Raw genomic sequence first — 21741 nt, 5'->3', positions numbered from 1 at the left:
TTTGAGTTGGCGTCAGCGTCCCTGGAGCTGATCAATCCTTCCACTGGGGGGGGGGGGGGGGGGGCAAAAATGTCACTCTCTCTTTACTCCCCTTGTAGATGCTGATCCCATTGTCTCTCTGTCACCTCTCCTACCCTCTCTGTTTCCCTACCCACAGTCACTCACTCCCTCACCTCTCCCCATTCGTACACCCCCACTAAAGACAATGTTTAAATCACATTTCTTCTCCTCCTATCCCCCACTCCGTCACCTCACACAGCTTGTGTATTGGCAGCAGAGATCACATTGTGATGTCATTGTCAGAATGTTCCCGGCAGCGTGTGCCTGAGATCCCATTGTGATTGGAGTGTGAGATGTCATTGTGACATCATCACTGGAAGCTGCTAGAAAAGTCTCCCACTCACAGGCAGTTTCAAAGTTGGCTTTTTTTTAAACTTTAAATATCAAAAACTTATCAATATCAATCGTCTTTTTTCTGACTGGATAGCATGCAACAAAAAAGCTTTTTCTGTACCTCAGTACATGTGACAATAATGATAAATTAAACTCTGACCCTGTTTTCATTATATCTCTTTTGTATTTGCAGACATATAATTTCTTCTGTCTCCTGATGACTGTTAGGTGGTATGTAATACACCACCAACAGAGTGACAATGCCCCCTTTTGTCCTTCACTACCTATATGGCTTAATTTCGGGAGCCTTCTCGAATATTCTCAGTACTGTAATAATGTGATCGGTGCCAAAAAAAAACAATATTTTCTTTCATAAATTGGTGATTATCATCTGGTTCAGAGAAAATAACAAATGATAATGGGAAGAGCTTGAGAGGCTTTTAATCCTCTGTGCTGGAGTTTGGATAAATCCTCAGTCAAGCGATAAGGTAGTTGCTTATGGATACAAGGAACTGCAGTTGCTGGTTTAGAAGAGGAGACAAAGTGCTGGACTAACTTGCTTTGTTCATCAAGAACATGGAATTTGTTAAAGTAGATCAGTTCTTGAAAATTCTCAAAATTGTTAGCATAAGAAATAGGCATATGAGTTGGCTATTTATCATCATGCTGTACTGGAGCACTGGAAATTGAGTTGAGCTGTTTCTAGAAGTGTGCCGCCTCTTTTTGATGAATGTAGAACACTTCTGACAACCTCTTGCACAAGTTTCCTCCCAATTAGAGTAATTACATTAAGGTGCTTAAATGTACTTATTTAAAGTTTGTTGTGTTAAATAAACATTAAAGTAATAAAATTGATTAAAACTAAATCTGAATGTTCTGCAATGCCATCAATACTATTGTTTCATATTTGTTTAAAAACCTGTTTCTGAAAATAGATGATTTATAATTATTGGAATTGCTGATAAATAGGTGTATGACATTTCGCTGGAGATGCCTCATTACATTTTCTTAAGGCCATGAAACGAAAGGCTGTTGTCAAGTTGTTTTTTATCATTGTTTTTTAAGCAAATGGAGAAAATGTAATTGTTCAATCGTTAATTCCTGTGGAATATACCCGGTGTTTTCATTTGCAAAGCTTGTACTTGCATGATAATGTAGTTTTGTTAATTTTGTTACTGAGCGCAGCTACTGGAAACTTGGATATTGAAAGCATTCCAGAAAGAGTTTCTCACCAGTTTCTGTTAAATGCATCACAGGATAAGAGTTACAGTAATTGAATTGAAGCAATTTTAAAGAAATCAATTTTGAGAAAGCATTTTCATAAAAATATCATTTTAAACGGTGCTTGAATTTTAAATCCCTTAACTATGCAAAACACAAATATCTGTGATATTGTACTCAATAAATTAAAACTTTGACACTGAGCTCCATTAATCGTGTGAAATATTCTGAGCTTAGTTTAAAAAAGGATTTAGTGGATTCTAATTTGTTGTAGCAAAGCCTAAAAATGCATTTTTATCTAACCAGCTCATGTCAGTTTTGAGAATGTTTTCAAGGTTACCATTAATATTGTAAATAAACTAAAATTAATTTCTGCTTCGGATTTTAATTTTGTGATTGCTTTCTGTGTCTTTCTACTTTATAGAAACATAGAAACATAGAAATTAGGTGCAGGAGTAGGCCATTCGGCCCTTCGAGCCTGCACCGCCATTCAATATGATCATGGCTGATGATCCAACTCAGTATCCCGTACCTGCCTTCTCTCCATACCCCCTGATCCCCCTGATCCCCTTAGCCACAAGGGCCACATCTAACTCCCTCTTAAATATAGCCAATGAACTGGCCTCAACTACCCTCTGTGGCAGAGAGTTCCAGAGATTCACCACTCTCTGTGTGAAAAAAGTTCTTCTCATCTCGGTTTTAAAGGATTTCCCCTTTATCCTTAAGCTGTGACCCCTTGTCCTGGATATACTATAGAAAGACCAAACCATACAGTATTGTGATATTGACAACCCCTGCTTTTGTGTCCCATGAAAAACTAATAGCATTCTTATTTTTTTTTTCCCCTCCGGCAACATCTGGGGACAATAGGTGACAATCGGGTTGTGACCTTTCCTCAGATTCATTGTGCTTGGTGGGGAGATGGAGGAGAGAAATGGGGTAGAACAAAGCCTAGTGAATGAAAGTTGGATATAGGTGACGATTTTTCCCCTCTCTTCCCTGTGTCCCACCTGGACTTGCACCTATTTCTCCTGTCCCCTTTACCTATATTCTTTTTCACTGGCTTCACAATTCTCACCTCTTCTATCCTTAACTCGCACTTTTTGACTTTTCAATTCTGGCTTTGTCCAACCATCTGCCGATCAAACCCCCTCTCACCTTTATCTATCTTTCATTGCCACCAATTCCCCCGCCTACACAATCAGTCTGAAGAAGAGTCCCTACACGAAATGTCACCCATCCACGTTATCCAGAGATACTGCCGTATCCGTGGAGCTACTCCAGCACTTTGACTTTATTTGTAAATGAGCATATGCAGATCCATGTATCTTTTTTTTAAATTCTATGATGCCTACCTAGCAATCAGCAATCTCATTAATTTCTTTAAACACTCATGTTTAGCAAACGATTCTGATTACTTTTCTTGTATGCAAGACAGTGCCTTTCCATTGTGGCTATTTCTGCCATTTTGCTTCTTATTGCTGGAAATTGTACTTGGAGAACTTTTTTACATGAGCAATTGAGCCACTGAGGCTGATAGATTGTGAAGATAATGTATTGGCACTCCATGTTGATATAAGGAAGGCCGTCATATTGGATTTCAGTGAAAGGCAATTAAGGTATAAATCATGACTACTAAATATTATAAAATTTTACCTGCAACTCTTTTAAAAATCGTTTGGAGATGTACATGGCTGGATTGAAGTGATTAAGAGGTTGCTCTTTCATTTATCTAGTATGGTTAACACCGCAAATGTTAAGCAGTAATGCCCCTGTCCCACTTAGGAAACCTGAATGGAAACCTCTGGAGACTTTGCGCCCCAACTAAGGTTTCTGTGCGGTTCCCGGAGGTTTTTGTCAGTCTCCCTACCTGCTTCCACTACCTGCAACCTCTGGCAACCACCTGCAACCTCCGGGAACCGCACGGAAACCTTGGGTGGAGCGCAAAGTCTTCAGAGGTTTTCGTTCAGGTTTCCTAAGTGGGACAGGGGCATAACTGTACAGCATGATCACAGACCACCAGCCAGAATAACACCCTTCCACCACTACCCTCTCTATGGTAAGCCAGTTATGAATCCGAACAACCAAGTCACCACAGATCCCATGGATCTTAATCTTCTGGATCAGCCTAACCATGAGGGATTGTATCAAATGCCTTACCAAAATCCATGCAGAGAACATCCACTCCACTACCCTCACCAATCACCTTTGTCAGCTCAAAAAACTCAATCAAGTTAGTTAGGCGTGACTTTTTGCGGGCAAAGCTATTTTATCCCAAATTATTCTATTTCATAATAATTCATAACAATTTCATTGTTCTATCTGGGATATATGACAATAAACCACTTTTGACTCTATTCTCTCTCAATTGTGAGCATAATCTATCCTGAAGAATCCTCTCCCTACTTCCCTATCACTTGTGACTAATGACTCGGGGTTCGGTGTTGGGCTCGTGACTGTTTGCCATCTACATCAATGATTTGGATGAAACTATACATACAGAGCAAAATTAGCAAGTTTGCTGATGATACAAAAGTGAGTTGTTTTGCAGATAGTGAAGATGTTTGTGAAAGATTGCAGCAGGATCTGGATCGATTGGTCAAGTGGGCGGAGGAATGGTTGATGGAATTTAATACAGAAAAGTGTGAGGTGTTGCATTTTGGGTCGTCGAACAAGGGCAGCACCTACACAGTGAATGGTTAGGCCTCTGGATAGTGTTGTAGAGCAGAGAGATCTAGGAGTACAGGTGCATGGTTCCTTGAAGGTCGAGTCGCAGGTAGATAAGGTGGTCAAAAAGGCTTTTGGCACTGGCTTTCATCGGTCAGAGTATTGAGTATAGAAGTTGGGAGGTCATGTTGCAGTTGTAGGAGACGTTGATGGGACTGCATTTAGAACTCAAATTTCACTGTACTTTAATTGGTACTTGTGACAATTAAATTGAATCTTAAATCTTGAATCTTGAATATTGTGTTCAGTTCTGGGCACCATGTTGTAGGAAAGATATTGTCAAGCTTGAAAGGGTTCAGAAAAGATTTACAAGGATGTTGCCAGGACTAGCGGGTGTGAGCTACAGGGAGAGGTTGAGTAGGCTGGGACTCTATTACATGGAGTGCAGGAGGATGAGGGGAGATCTAATAGAGGTATACAAAATCATGAGAGTAATAGATTGGTTAGATGCATAGTCTTTTGCCCACAGTAGGGGAATTGAGGACCAGAGGACATAGGTACAAAGTAAAGGGAAAATATTTTTTTCACACAAAGGGTGGTGGGTGTATGGAACAAGCTACCTGAGGAGGTAGTTGGGACTATCCATTCGTACATGAAACAGTTAGACAGGTACATGAACGGGATAGGTTTGGAGGGATATGGACCAAGCGCAGGCAAGTGGTACTAGTGCAGCTGGCACATTGTTGGCGGTGTGGGCGAGTTGGGTCGAAGGGCCTGTTTCCACACTGTATCACTTTATGACTCTGACTTGAAACTCACTGGCCTATAATTTCCTGGTTCCTACTCCCCTTCTCAAACTAAGGAACAACACTGGCTCCTCTCCAGTTCTCTGGGACCGCGCCTACGCTTAGAGAGAATACAAAGATCAAGGTCCATGCAATCTCCTCCTGTGCCTCTCTCAACAACCTGGGATAGATTCCACCGATCCCTGGGGATTTATCCACCTTAATACTTTTTAAGAGACCCAACACCATCTCATTCTTGATTTTAAACTCCCTAGCTTATCAATATACACACACTGATCTCACCATATCCTTGTCCTTTTTCTTGAGATGTGCAGATATCTTGGAAAGTTATAGTACCACTGTGGATTAAACAGATGAATGATGAGGAGGTTATCTATGGAAGATTTGAAAACCAGGATGAGAATTGCACACTGTCCTTCAGTCTGACAAGGAAACATTCACAATTGTCTGTCCCTTGACTTTAGGAATCACGGCTCCTAAATTGCTGCAACCCATCCCTTCTCAGCCTTCCCACATTATAAATTGCTCCAGTTATCTCTCCATGAGGGCATTAATTGTTGCCCCCATAGAGGTGGTTAGAAACAGTACCTGTTTCTCTTTCACAATTTTTCTAGCCACAAGAAAATGAAACTGAAATTGCACCATATTCATAATTAGATAATTCAGATTTTTGATAATTTAGAAATAATGTAATGATGTAGCAGTAAACCAGATAAACTAATCACATCCTGGATATTTCTCTCTTTGTTTCTTGGTCTTTGTAGAGCAAGTTCATCTTGATCAAGGCGAGTATGTCAGGACTGTACTTCGAGTATTTTTTCAGTGGATGTTGGGGAGGAGTGGAATGGTGTGGGGGTGATGTGGTACATAGGTTGGAAGCAGAAAAACTAAAGTTTCTTATTGCTGTTTACTTTCTTATCAAAATGATATACTCATATATAATCTCACGTTAATAATTTTGATTTCTCTACCAGTGGTCATGATTGAGAACTATTAATATATTCTTTAATTAAATACATTGAAAATGACTGAGATTGATAGAATTTTGGCCACTGAGAAAACCAAGGCATGCAGGAAATAAATGGCTTAATCTAATTGAAAGGAAGAATGGGCCCGAGGGTGACGCATGCATGCCTGTGTGATCCAGTTCTGCTAATATGTTTGTTTAAAGGAGAAAATTAGGAAATCAAACTAATAGTACAGACTTCACGTTTTTGTTTTCTTGCCACTCAGAATCTTCCTTGGGGTGGGAGATTGCAACCTTCACGTGGTCCGCCCTGTTTCAACGAATGCAATCAACCTTGGGTGCACAATTAAATAAGATCAAATAGAACAAGTTGCCCTACAACATTAGGCTGTGCACGCGATACGCAAGAAGAAGAAGAATCTTCCTTTAACAAAAACCAAATTGCAAACTTAATACTGGTGGAAAGAAAAACAAAGTCTGTAGTGCTACGAAAAACGCAGGTCATAGTTGCTGAGGTTAGTGTTGTGTATGGTTCAAGAGCCTGATGGTTGCTGGGAAGAAACTATTCTTGAACTTTAGCTCCTGGGCCTTCTTTCTGGTGGTAGGAGCAAAATGAGAGTGGGCAAGGTGGTGTGGTTCTTTGATATTGGCTGCCTTTTTGAGGCAGCGTTTGCAATAGATCCCTTCAATGATGGGGAAGTCAGAATCTGATGGGTCAGGTAGCGTCTACCGCTCTGTAATCTTTGTTTTTGGGCGTTCGAGTTGCCAAACCAGACTGTGATGCAACCAATCAGTGTGACAAGGTTAATTACATAATTTATCTTGCTATTAACTCGTTGTTCCATTTGTGCAACTTTACTATTATTAATTTAGATACTATGTTTTGCCTTTAATTTGTTTTGCAATAGTAACTGCTTCAGTTTTTCCTTTCTTATTCGGTTTTTGCAGCTTTTGTTGTGTGACTGAGAATGCATTCAGAAAAAAATTATTTTATTGACAGAAGAAGGTGATAGAAACTGATTTTCCAGGCATTATGAAGCCAACACTTGGAAGATGAATTTGAAATGTCAAATTGATGGTGTGCCTTTAATGTTGCCTGACATGACAAGTTTTAATTATGTTGAGAGACTGGATATGCTGGGGTTTTTTTGCTTTGCTTTGGGATGGAGATGGTTGAGGGTTGACCTGATTGGACTATATAGATTATGAAGAGCATAGAGCAGATAATGAGAAGCTTTTCTCTTTTCAGGGATATCTGCAACCAGAAGCCAAATGTTTAAGACAATTGGAGGGGATTTGAGGGGTAGAACATTTGGAGGGGATTCGAGGATGATTATTTTTTTCATTCAGATGGTGGTTAAAATCCAGAATGCACTGCTTGAAGGGTACTCTCACAACATTTAAGTGTTTAGATGACCACTTAAAACGCTAGGAATGCTACAGGTAGAGTATTCAAAGATAATTAAAAAATCCCAAGGCATTTAATAGGACACTAAATTGACACTAAACCATATAAGCAGGTGGGAGATGAGTGACCCAAAGTTTTGCCAGTATGTATTACACAGCATTTTATAATGGTGGAAGCTACTTGAGAGACGGGCCATAAAATAGACAGTCATGCAGCACAGAAACATCTATCTTATCCATTCTGCCCAAGATGTACCATCTAAGCCAGTCCCTTTTACCTACATTTTCCCCATATCCCTCTAAACCCATCCTATCTATGTACATATCTAGGTGGCTTTTAAATGTTGTTATTGTACCTGCCTCAACTACTTCTTCTGGTAGGTACACAAAAATGCTAGAGAAACTCAGCAGGTGCAGCAGCATCTATGGAGCAAAGGACATAGGCAATGTTTCGGGCCGAAACCCTTCTTCAGTACTCCTACTTCTTCTGGTGTCTCGCCCCATATCGTACTGTGTGGAAAAAGCTGCCCCTCAGGTTCCTATTAAATCTTTCCCCTCTTGTCTTAAACGTATGCCATCTGGTTTTTGATTCCCCTACCCTAGGTAAAAGATTCTGTGAATTCACCCTTTCAATTCCCCTCATGATTTTATACGATCCCTCTACCTCTTGCACTCAAAGGAATAAAGTCCTAGTCTGCCTGATCTCCTTATAGCTTGGGCTCTCGGGTCCTGACAGCATCCTTGTAAATCTTCTCTGCATTCTCTCCAGCTTAATGCCATCCTTCCTCTAGCAGGGTTACAGAAAATGGGACACAATACTTCAAAGTGCGGCCTCAACATCGTCGTTAACAAGTGTAACATAACGTGTCTATTTCTATATTCAATTCCCTGATTAATGAAGGTCAATGCACCAAAAGCGACAATAAATTAGATATATAGTCTTGGATAGCTTATTGCTTATGGCAATTGAAGAATAAAATTAGTAATTTTATAATCTTATGATTTCTGAAAATATTTGATAGTTTGAAGATGCATAACTTGTTTCTTCTTTCTTTGTGCTGTGTTATTCAAGAGATTACACGTATCCAGTGTTACACTTGTGCACATGTGGAGAATTCTCCATCGGAATATTTAGCTGTTACGCATTTCAATGCATTAAGGGTTTTCTCATTCTGCCCTCATGCTTTTCTCTTGTAAAAGGTTCTGATTTCTCTTGACCTACCAGAACTGTTCAGATTGTTTCTAATCTGCTTCCTTGCTGCAAATTTCTGGAAATTAGGAGACAGTTGCTTTTTTTGCTAATATACTGCTTCAACCTCACTGTCAGAGCAAGTTTTTATTTTGCTATATTAGATATTGAGCATGGAATACTATTTTAGCAGTCTGACTTTATGTTTTCAGGCATGGTGGGAGGAGGCTGTTTATAGCTGATTTAAAGTATGCTCACTGTGATTTTCGTTTTGTAAATTGCTGCCATTTCCGAGCCTTGGTGACAGCTGGTGTGACCTTCTAGCTGACTGGACCTCTTGGCCTTGTGCCAGTCATCTGCTACAGCATGAAACCTCTAGCACTCACACAGACAGGAATTTAATTGACTACGGGAAGCAGCTGTGTAATCTTCTGGATGAAGGCCACCAAATATCCTCCAGAATTAAGGGAGGTTGTCTGCAAAATGATTGGTTGATAAAGTGAACATGTGACTGGAATGGCTGTATTGTGATTTAACACGGGAAGGGTGGAAAAAAATGGAGGTATATGCTGCTTCAGAAATGGGGTAGGTAAAAATCATTTTAAAATAAAATACAATTATTGTGTCCTATTGTCAGTCGGTTATATGGTTGTATTGTATATTGGTGTTTACTGTTGACTGGGTTTATTATGGCACTAGGTCAGCAAAAGCTTTATTTTGTGGGCATCAGCTTTTCCTGCTTTGAAAGGGAGGGTTGGGAATGAAGGAGGCATTGTAGTCTAACAGGATTGATGTTGGTGCTTGAGCAGAAGACAGGGAGAGGAAACTAGAATGGAATCCAAAAATTATAAAGACCGATAATAAATGATATCCTTATTTTTTTGGGGGGAGAACAAAGCGACAAACAGATTGTTTAATTTTAGTATAAGCTTATGCAAGTTTGATGCAGATTTTCACCTTAGGTCTTTATGCTGAGTTTGTTTAAATTGCAAATGCTTCCTTCATGTTTGGTATTTCAATTTATGATTGAATGTTTTATATTTTGTATATTTTATCGTGCTTTAAATGTCTGCATGGCTGCTGGGTGGTGTTTTTTTTTATTTACTGCATCCTTACTCTTGAACACTGCGTAAGAGCTAAATTGCTGCATTGCTGACTTAAAAATATTTGGGAATCTTTGGTTCATTGTGGTATAATGGAAAGTCTTTCGTCCCATGTTATTTGAAATGAAATGAGGCTTTGCTCGTCAAAGTAAATTGTATCATGAAGTTTATTTTAAGGATGAGAAAAACGAATGTTGTAATTTCTTTTGTACCAGAAGCACAATAGCTCAGCTGAAATCTGCAATTTCAATTGCATGCTCAAAGAAATCTTGTTAAATTATTTATGAACTGTCATTTAAAGCAAATAGGATTTTCCTCACTGCACGTCAGCAACAACACACAGAACACTATAATCTGGTTGCCGTGTGCACCCATGCATGAGTGCCATAAACCTTTCCTCCCAGACATTTTAGGATTGCAATTATATTTTAAGATGGAGAATGTTTATGTGCACCTACAAAGGAATGTAAAGATATTGTATGGGTTGACTACAGAAAATAATTATAACATTTTGTTTGCTGAAGCCATACGAGGTTAAATTTTGTATTTCTAACCTATTTCATATTATATAATTTCATTCAATTTTTGTTTAAGAGATCAGCCAAAATGTATCCGCTGTGATTTGTTAGTTATTCATGAGAATCCCCGTTTATTTTGGTTGGATTTGTGATTTGGAAATACTGAAAAAAAAGGTTATTTGCATTTTTTTAAATAAAATAGTCCGCAGAAGGCATTAAAGCACTCCAGATTATATTAATTTGTTCTGTCAAAGATGGTCTACGGCCCTGAGTTAATTGGGGATTGTCTCGTTCATAATATTGCACTAATATTTGCCATGCTCCCAAAGGACATGCTTAAAGAATATTATTTTGTGGGACATGCCCCACAGCAAGGTACTGTAAATAAAAGAAGAATTACTAGATATTCTTCAAGTATATGTTTTTGAAGGAGAGACAAATATTGGCCAGGGTACCATGGAGAACTCCTTAGCTTCTTCACAAACTCCCACCTGAAGGAGCAGATGTGGCCTTAGTTTAAGGTGTCACCTGAAAGATAGGGCATTCACTGGAGTTGAACTTCAATCCTGTTTTTCCACATAATGGAACTGGGCCTTTGTTACTTCATGTTGTCGAAGAGGAAGAATTGCATTAGATTTTTGATTTAGAATTATGCTTCAGAATGTACATTCCTTGACTACTTGTGAATCGCATGCTAGTTCTACAATTAAAATTATTCACTTTCAATCTTCAGTATAATTTCAGTGCTATTTTATATCAGTTGTACTAATATTGCGACCTTTGTATAAATTAAATTATATACAAAGAAGGTGGAAAAGGCTTTTAAGGATGATGGTATGTTGATGTAGATTGCTCATCATTTTTATAGAGAGAAAATAACATTTTGATATGCTATTCAAACATTAATGGTGCAGAAGTAGAGAAGGTCAAAAACTTCAAGGTCTTAGGAATAAATATCACCAGCAATTTGTCCTGGACCAGCCACATCGAAGTTATGGCCATGAAAGTACACCAACATCTCAACTTCCTTAAGAGGCTTAAGAAGTTCAGTATGTCCCCAACAACCTTCACCAACTTCTGTCGATGCATGCAGCGTAGATAGCATTTTATCAAGGTACATCACAGCATGGTTTCAGAACAGCTCGATTTATGAGCGCAAGAAATTGCAGAGAGTTGTGGACATAGTCCAGACTATCACACAAACAAACCTCCCTCCCTTCCATTGACTCCATCTACACTTCATGCTGCTTTGGCAAGGCCACCAGCATAATCAAGCAACACTCAGCTCGGTCACTCCCTCTTCTCCCTTCTCCCAATGGGCAAGAGGTACAGAAGTTTGAAAACACACACCTCAGGGACACTTCTGGGACAGTTTCTTCCCAGCTGTTGTCAGGCAACTGAACTGTCCTCTCACCAGCTAGAGTGTGGTCTTGACCTCCCAACTACTTCATTGGTGTCTTTTGAATTATTTTTATTCAAATTTTATCTTGTATTCAATGTAGTACCCTTTATTATTTATCTGTGTGCTGTGGACGGCTTGATTATAATCATGTATAGTCTTTGCTTTGTCTGGAAAGCACGCAACAAAAAGGATTTCACTGTGCCTTGGTACATGTGACAATAATAAATTAAACTAAATTAATAATAATCTGATAATCTGAACTCGGACAGCTGATTAAATTCTTGCTCCGTTTTCACTTTTTTCAGCTTTATTTCAACTTTTTAGCATTTGCAGATTTTCTTTTTGGTGTCTATTTAGACCGAGCCAAATCATCCGATCATTTTGCAGTAGCTCATCTTTCATTTGTTATTATCAATTACAAGTAATTCTCCACAGAAAACATCTATCAGATATCAAAGTCTAAAAAGATATTAGATAGCACGAATAGAAGATTGTTTTTAGGTGTTTCCTTTTGAATCTCATCAGAATCATTTTGATCTTACTGATAAAGATAATTGAAATTTTATGCGCAACATATATTGACAGTAGAAAATTGTATTGAATGCATTTCTTAAAGGGATATTGTGAAAGACAATGAATAATAGCCCATTACTTTTTGATTACCTCAGTATGTTATTGTCAACTTAACATGATAGATCATATTATTGAATCTCTTACTGATACTCATCTGCTCTAGATATCTTTGGGCTCATTTGGTGCATAAGAATGTTTGCCACACAAGTAATTATAGTCTCTAATATTATGTGAATACTGCAACTTAGCACCTCGGAAATAACTTTACGGATTTTGGGTTGATTACAAGCATGATAGCTCTTATTTTTATTTAGTTTGCAATACATTCAGTGGTTTGAGTGATTCATTTTGAGGGCTCTTGTCATGTTCATGATTCATGTTGCAATCATTGACGAAAACACAGGAGCCTTTTTTGAGTGATAAACTGTACAAAGGAGGCTTCATTTAAGAATTCCAGTAGCAATCTAAAATGTCTGTAACTAATGAATGTGGTATTGATCTTTCATGACCTTTTATTGAAATGACAGTAATCGGGTCACAATTTTAGTGATCATGTGTTTCTATTTTTGGCAATATAATTGCTTGATTGTCAGTATATGTTAGAAATATTTTTTCTTAATTTTGAGGGATTATTTAAGACAAATTTGAAATATTGCAAATGAACCAGCAGAAGAACTATATTTAAAATTGTAAATTTGTAAATTGCACCCCATTTTTCCTGGATGTATGGTTTGGAGATATTTAGTTATGAGGTGGATTGCAGCAAGTTATAAGCAACATTTGTATACTTGCATAAAATCCTGACAACTTGCAAATTTTATACAGCCTTCACAGATTGACCTCCAAAAATTAGCCTTTGTCACAGGCAAAATATACACAGTGATCAAACTCATCTCGGCACGGTGGCATAGTGGTAGAGCTTACAGCGCCAGAGACCCGGGTTCAATCCTGACTGCGGGTGCTTGTATGTTCGGAGTTTGTATATTCACCCCGTAACCTGCATGGGTTTTCTCCAATATCTTAGGTTTCCTCCCACACTAAAGACATACAGGTTTGTAGGTTAATTGGCTTGGTATGAATATAAATTGTCTCTAATGTGTGTAGGATAGTGTTAGCGTGCGAGGATCGCTGATCGGAATGGGCCGAAGGGCCTGTTTCCACCCTGTATCTTTAAATTAAACTAAACTAAATCTCCAAATACCTTGATTCTATCTTATCCTTCCTTGTCCAGTCTCTTCCTACCAACATCTAAGACACCACCTCCACTTGTTAGCATGTCTCCTCGCCCGTAACAACTTCTCTTTTGTCTTGTCTTACTTTCTTCACGTCAGAGGTGTAGCCATGGGCACCTAAATGAACCCCAGCTATGCGTGTCGTTTTGTTGGTTACGTTAAACATTCCTTGTGTCAAATGTACCCCGGCACCATTTTCCAACTCTCCGCTACTTTGATAAATACATTGGGGCTGTCTCCTGCACTCGTGCAGAACATTGATTTCATAACTTTACCAATTTCCAACATATCCTCACGTTTATCGCAACTATCTCTGGCACCTCTCTCCCCATTGTTCCATCACATGACACTGATATGTACTGACGTCTACTACAAAGCCAATGACAGTTACCTTGACTACACCTCCTTCCATCTCCATCTTGCAGGGTGCCAACCCTTCCTTTCAATTTCACTCTCCCTGTCGCATCTGCTCCCAAGGTAAGGCTTTCCACTCTAGGACATCACCTTCAGTAAACTGGCTTTTTCCCCCTTTCTATTTTGGATGGAGCCCTGACCAGTGTCTTCTCTCTGTTTATATTTCTGCTTTCCTCTCCCTCAGCATCTCATATTCCATTTAGGTAGCTTACAATCCGTGCATTGAAGCATTGTGCATTGAATTCTCCAAATTTTAAGTAATGTGATGCACACTTTACTTCCATCTACCCAGTCATCCTGCTCGTTTCCCCCCCTTCGTATGCTTATTTCAAACCTCCAAGACCCACATTTCCCTTTTAACCCCCCCCTTTCCCCTCCCCATCTCTTTTCACCCATTTCATTCCTCTTTCCTTTTCTGACACCCCTTTGTCCCCTTTTTACCTCCATCTGTAGTCACTTATTCCACCCATTTGCCAATCACCTCTTTCATATTCCCTCAGCTGTATCTAGCTATCACTTGCAGGCCTTGCCCCCGCCCCATCTCAATTTTCCAACATTCCCCCCCCCCCCCCCCCCACTCCAATCCGCCCGAAGAAGGGTCCTAACCCGAAACACTGCTTGCCCATTTCCTTCCTCAGATGTTGTCTGACCCACTGAGATCCTCCAGCACATAAAACTATAACTATTTATTAAGAGTAGTAATTTGTAAAGGTCAGTAGGCATGTTTGCTTATTCTTCCATGTTGGGGGATGGAGTGCCAGAGAAATAATTGATCTATATGAATGTATTTAATATTCTAAACAAAGGCTTCTTATGCTATTGCCCCAACACTTGGTTTGATTCAGGTTCAGGAACTGCTGGGCCAGTAACTGCCCCATGCCATTCAAACCAATTGAGTCATTGAAGCCACCATTTTTCCTGCTTTGGCTTTGAGCCCTGATCTGGGTCCACACAAACCAATTCCACTACACGCTTTCCCCCCAGACTGTCATGGATGCCCCCCTTCCTTCACTCCAGCTGCTTGTACGAGAGAGAAAGAAACTGCTGTATAGTCTAAATCTAGGGGGCTAATCTTGCTGTACAACAGCCATTTGGTATTACGTACTAAAGTCCAGACTGTGATCAGGTGGCATGCTGCCTAACAAATGCTCCTGGTGGGTCCCTTTGGCACTACTCTCCACAGTCGGAAAGATTCACCCCAATTTTAGTTTGTGCATGTTTCTCTCTCATATGCAGTGTCACAAATCTGTTGTATGCATCTGTAAACTTTATATTCTGCTATGTGTTCTGTATACTACTGGAAAACGTTGAAGGCAAATTTTCACAACTGGCAGCATCAATCTTTTGGAGAGATCATCATAAATGATACGGCACAATACAGCTATCATTGCTTAATAGAACCAACTTTACAATACATTACGTGTAAGAAGGAGCTGCAGATGCTGGTTTAAACTGTAGATAGAAACAAAAAACTGGATTAACTCAGCGGGACAGGCAGCATCTCTGGAGAGAAGGAATGGGTGACGTTTCGGGTCGAGACCCTTCTTCAGACAATACATTACCCCTCAGACAAATTTGATAAATTTATTATTGTGTGATTGGAAAAGAAATGGGGTCGAGCACAATGCCACTGTTTCCAATTCTTTCATATAATAGATCTCTCTTACCTCCTAATAACGGAAATAGCATTTTTATTGGATAGTTTTATTGTATAGTTCCCACATTCCCCTTTAACCCACCTGGGCCCCTGTTCTTTAGGCATTGAATTTGGTGTTGAAGGAAGTAAGTATGTCATGTTCATCTGATAGTGGCCTCTTAAAATAGTGTAAACCCCATTTAACTTCCCTTCAGACATCTCTTTTGCTAGGACAATAGCTTTGCCAATCGCTCCTTGAAATAATTTTGTAACCTAGGCTGCAAATTAAAGTCTTAACACATTAAGAAATCACACCTATACCTGTTGTGTGGTGACCTTTATGTAGTTCTAGTATTGCCTTCCAAATGTGTCGCTTTAACATAGAAACATAGAAAATAGGTGCAGAGGTAGGCCATTTGGCCCTTCTAGCCAGCACCACCATTCAATATGATCCTGGCGGATCATCCAAAATCAGTACCCTGTTCCTGCTTTTTCCCCATATCAATTGATTCCTTTAGCCCTAAGAGCAAAATCTAACTCTCTCTTGAAAACATCCAGTAAATTGGTCTCCACTGCCTTCTGTGGCAGAGATTTCCACAGATTCACAACTCTATGGGTGAAAATGTTTTTCCTCATCTCAATCCCAAATGGCCAACCCCTTATTCTTAAACTGTGACCCCTGGTTCTGGACTCCCCCAACATCGGAAACATCTTTCCTGCATCTAGCCTATCCAATTCTTTAAGAATATTATATGTTTCTATAAAATCCCCTCTTATCCTTCTAAATTCCAGTGAATACAAGCCCGGTCGACCCATTCTTTCATCATATGTCAGTCCCGCCGTCCCGGGAATTAACCTGGTGAACCTACGCTGCATTTTCCCCAATAGCAATAATGGCTTAGCTACTTGAGAGTTTTTGGTGCTGTCCTCATCCAGGTAAGTGCAGAGCACTCCACGCTCCTGGTTTATGTCGTATAAATGGTAGAAAGGCTTTGGGGTATCATGAGGTGATTCCATCACCGCAGAATATTCGGTCACTTGTTCTTGCAGTCACGGGATTCTTGTGGCTCTGGCTGTTGGTGAACCCTTTAGCTGTTGATGTTGAATGTCCAAAGTAAGTGGTAAGATTTTCTCCTCTTGGAGATGGTCATTGCTTAGCACTTTGGTGGGAAATCTGCCCAAATTGAATCTTATCCAGTTCTTGCTGAATGTAGGCATGGGTTATGGAGAAAATACATGTGCAGGGGAAAATAGGAACAAGTAAAGTCTATTCAGAGACAACAATTTGAAGCTCACTAATTTAAGATGGCATCAAAATTGGTGGTGTAGTGGGCATTGAAGGTGGTTGTCTAAGGTTACAAGGGAATGACAGATCGTGGACAAGTACATTGATGCATTATGGAAGTTAAACCAGAGCCGGGTGTGCTCAGTAATGGTAAAGTCGTGTGGAAAGTTGTTGAACTGAGGAGCCTTTGGGTTCAAGTACACAGTTTGTTGAAAATATGAGAACAGGTAGACGGGGTAGTAAGGAAGGCATATGGTAAACTTGTCTTTGTCCAACAAAGCAATGAGTACAGGAGTTGGGACATCATGTTGCAATTATACAAAACATTGGTTAGGCTGTTTTTGACGCATGGTGTGCAATTCACACTTTAGGAAGGACGAGATTAAGCTGGAGAAGGTGCACGAGAATGTTGCTTGGATTGGATGTTTTGATTTATCAGGAGAGATTGGATCAGTTGTTTCCTGCAAGAGCAGCTGAGAGGTGACAGGATAGAGGCATATTAAATTAGAGATGGCATAAATAAAGTAGATAGTAATTTTCTATGTCTCCCCATGGTCTCAAACTATGGTGTGTAGTTTAAGGTGAGACGAAGGAGGTTAAAAAATCTGAGGAGCCGTGGTGGCAAGCTGCTGCGGCCCGACCCAGGAGGTTCGGAGGCTCCAACCGCAGGTCTGGTGGACAGTAACACCAGTAGCCCGCGGGTCCCTGGTGGGAGACCGCTTTTTGGAGCTTCCGCAACGGCGACTTTTCACGCCCGAGTTGTGGGGTTGAAAAGTACTTGGAGCAGGGCCTTACATCGCCCGGCGCGGCTTTAACGGCCGTGGGACTTGCTAGCGCCCGCCGGGGGTTCCAACACCCAGACCCGGAGCGCGGCCTTGCATCGCCCGGCGCGGCTCTAATGGCCGCGGGACACTTACCATCGCCCGCCGGGGACTTTGACTCTGACATCGGAAGGAGTGCAGGGGAGAGATAAGACTTTGCCTTCCATCACATTGAGGAGGAGATTCACTGTGATGGATGTTTGTGTAAATTGTGTTGTGTCCTGGTTCTTTTTCTTGTGTGTATGACTGCAGAAACCAAATTTTGTTTGAATCTCAAGAGGTTCAAATGATAACAAATAAAGTGTATTGTATTGTAAGCTGGAAAGGATGCAGAGAAGATGCTGCTAGGACTCAAGGGCCTGAGCTAGGGAGAAGTTGAGTAGGCTACGACTTTATTCCTTGGAGCACAGGAGGACTGGCCAAGTTCTGTGCCTTCCACCACAGTGATGAATGCTGTGGTGGATGTTTGTGTTACATTTTTATTGTGGTTATGGGTTCTTTATTATTGTACCGCTGCTGACAACCCAAATTCCACCAACCCTGGTTGTGTGGCAAATACATTCTATCTATCTAATCTAATCTAAGGAGCATGAGGGTGATCATATAGATGCGCATACGATCATGAGAGGAATAGATAGGGTAAATATAAATGGTCTTTTACCAGGGTAGGGGGATCCAGAGGATATAGATTTAGGGTAAGAATTAATAGGAACCTGAGGGCAACCTTTTTTCATAAAGAGTGGTGGGTATATGGAACGAGCTGCCAGAAAAGGTAATTGAGGCAGGTACTATCGTAACGTTTAAAAGACATTTTGAAAGGTACATATATAGGAATCAAGGGATTATGGGGAGAAGGCAGGCACAGGTTGCTGATTGTGGATGATCAGCCATGATCACAATGAATGGCGATGCTGGCTCGAGGGGCCAAATGGCCTTCTCCTGCACCTATTTTCCATGTTTTTATATGTTTAGAACGAAATTGGCCAAACGCAGGGACTAGTGCAGATGGGAATATTGGGCTGGAGGGCCTATTTCCAATTGAATGACTGAAGGGTTCTGACCTGAAATGTCACCTATCCATGCTCTCTGGAGGTACTGCCTGACCCGCTGAATTACTCCAACACTTTGACTTTCTTTACTGATCTGCTTGGCCTGTCCGATTGTCCTGCAGTCCACAATATTTTATACTTAATCTTCATTACTGTTCTCCAACCAGAGCCACAACCCAGAGAGTTGTGAATTTGTGGAATTCTCTGCCACAGAAGGCAGTGGAGGCCAATTCACTGAATGAATTTAAAAGAGAATTAGATAGAGCTCATGGGGCTAGCGAAATCAAGGGGTTTAGGGAGAAGGCAGGCACGGGTTACTGATGGTGGATAACCAGCCATGATCACAATGAATGGCGGTGCTGGCTCGAAGGGCCGAATGGCCTCCTCCTGCACCTATTTTCTATGTTTCTACACCGTTGCCCACTGTTTTTTCCAATACTTAGTTCCTTTGAACTACCGTAAGTTTCTCTTCTTGTCATAATATGAAAGTCCTGAAGGGGGACCTATCCCTGTGGCACCTATTTATCACAATATACACTGTAACTCAGTTTGAAATACCTTATATTTGTTCTCTTTAGGATATTTCTTTTTTTTTCAACAGTGATGCTCTAAGCTTTCTGTCTGTTCTTGGTTGTTTTTTTTTGTGGAAAAATATTTCATCGTACCTACGCTCTTGCTAAATTACTTAAAAATGACCCAGGATACTAGTTTACTCTTGAGGACATTGGGGCCCAGTTCTGTTGAGCTGCAGCCCATTCATCTTGTAAAGGCCGCTCTGGTGCAAGAGGACATCAAATCCCCCGTGATTTGAAGTACACTCTCCAATAGCATTTCACGCGTCTTGTGTTAACCAGCTTCTTGTACTCATTCATCCATTGTACAGAAAGTGCTTCAGATATTTCTATCCTTGATGTTCTGCTTTTTATATTCTTGGCTTTGGAATTTTATTCCCTTAGGTTACACATACAGAGATTTAATTAAATTCTAAAAGTAGTGGTATTATAGTAAATAAACCTGTATTCTAATTTTGTGTACATGCCATTATATTGGGTGTGATATTTGGTTGAAGAATACCTAAATGTTTGTAAGGATGATTTTTCAAGTTAAACTTGATTTGGTATGGGTTTTATTGTGTCCGTTTAAAACACCAAGCTGCAGTTTAACGCTTGAAAATAAATTATACAACAGTGCTCCATAATCGATATATGGCAAGTACTCTGAATGGATTACAATTATAAACATTGAAATTAGTAGTTTTTTAAGAGGCACACACCAATTCAATTGAATTTTTTTAAATGCGATGTTCTAATGCTGGAATTTGATATATTTTTTAAACAGGTCACCATCTCATTCAGGATGGCTGCATCATCAGCTTCATATGATCAGCTCTTGAAGCAAGTTGAAGCACTTAAAATGGAGAATTCAAATCTGCGACAAGAATTAGAAGACAACTCAAACCATTTGACACAACTAGAGACAGAGGCATCCAGCATGAAGGTACATTTTAAGTTTTGCACGACTAAATATTACTTAACACCTTGGGTCAGAGGTTTACTTAATATTTGGCATATGCCATTATCATTGGCTGACCAAAAGCTATGCAGCTCAATGTGACCAGATTCATATGCATTTGGTAGTTAGATATTGAGAGCTACCTTTGTTGCAGCAATTATGAATCTATTAGAATTTATTTATTTCCTGGTATCCAAAATATTGTCATGCTGGTACGGTTAATGTTGCAAGATGAGTCCACGGTTGAAAATAGGCACATGGTGAGAGTTACTTGGGCCTAAATTTCGACAGATTGGTTAGTAAGTTTGCAGATTGGTTAGTAAGTTTCCTGGTTGAGAGCACTTTCCACGTAATGGTAACGGGTCTCGTCGACCGTTTACACCGCGGATGTGGAACTGCTACTCGTCCTAACGGAACCATAGCCCCGGCAGCGAGGTCCAAAAGGTAGGCATCTTCAGGACGACCGCGTTGAGTTCAGCCTCGTAGGCGGCGCGGTGCATTTTCCCGGAAATTTTTCCAGGATTACACTCCTGGTCACAGGAGTCCAGCCAAGAATTAGTCGGAACACCGAACTCCCCCCTCCAGAGCCAACGGTTCGCTCTGCCCATGGCCTACCACCGGGTGCCGCCGCAGTAGCATTTTTTTTAGCTTTTTTAAAACCTTATGCCAAATTTTGTTGGCTCGCATATTGTAAATCGATTTGGGATTCATTCCTATGCGATGATCTGTTCGTTAGTATGTATATATGCTTTCTGTGGCAAACAATGAGGCCAATTGCGCTTTGAGGACTTGTTAACATGAACACAAATCATGGTGCCGCACAAGTACTTTCATTGTCTTTTTATTTTTGTTATGTAAATGGTTACTTAAAAGTGACGAGGTTACTTAAAGGTTACTTAAAATAAGGGGTGAGCCATTTTGAATGGATATGAGGAAAAACATTTTCAAACAGAGGATTGTGAATCTGTGGAATTCTCTGCCTCAGAAGGCAGTGGATGCCAATTCTCTGGATGCTTTCAAGAGAGAGTAAGATAGGGCTCTTAAAGATAGCAGAGTCAGGGGATATGGTGAGAAGGCAGGAGCGGATACTGATTGTGGATGATCAGCCATGATCACATTGAATGCTGGGTCGAAGAGCCGAATGACCTACTGCACCTATTTTCTATTGTCTATTGAAAAACATCCCATTTAAATTGATTTTGCTTTTGTTAAAATTAATTTAAAAACCATTTTGGAAAATGTGAGCACTATGAAATTTGTTTAGTAGTACAGGTGCACAACCTTTTATCAGACAGCCTTGGGACCAGACACTTTTCGTAATTCGGAATTTGTCTGCCTTCGGAATGGAAATTTTTTAGCGTAGATTTTAACGGCTGGCTCAGTGGTAGAGTGCTCGGCTCATATCCGCAAGGTCGCGAGTTTGCGCCTTGATCCCGGCAGTTTCTCAGTCGTGGGTTTGAGTCTTCAATGTAGTTTTTTCTTGCAGAATAAATGTCTGTATGAAATGCAGTGTGTTGAATGAATTCCTGAATTTGTAAATGTGACC

The 21741-nt window shown here is 40.2% G+C and overlaps 1 protein-coding gene across 7 annotated transcripts in view; it reads left to right on the top strand.

Moving 5' to 3' along the window:
- The window catches only part of apc (APC regulator of WNT signaling pathway), a 158861-nt gene that overhangs the window by 34316 nt on the left and 102804 nt on the right, over positions 1 to 21741 (top strand). For 4 of the 7 annotated variants that reach the window (XM_055633202.1, XM_055633203.1, XM_055633201.1 and 1 more), the window contains one exon: positions 20022 to 20180. In XM_055633202.1, the coding sequence (XP_055489177.1) occupies positions 20022 to 20180 (159 nt within the window). Of the gene's footprint in view, positions 1 to 9171; positions 9236 to 20021; positions 20181 to 21741 lie in introns of those variants that run through there. The other 3 variants (XM_055633205.1, XM_055633206.1, XM_055633207.1) reach the window with 3 other exon arrangements.

This window comes from Leucoraja erinacea, chromosome 3 (genome assembly GCF_028641065.1).
Source record: "Leucoraja erinacea ecotype New England chromosome 3, Leri_hhj_1, whole genome shotgun sequence".
Taxonomy (NCBI): domain Eukaryota; kingdom Metazoa; phylum Chordata; class Chondrichthyes; order Rajiformes; family Rajidae; genus Leucoraja; species Leucoraja erinaceus.
This window is presented reverse-complemented; position numbering and strand designations above follow the sequence as displayed.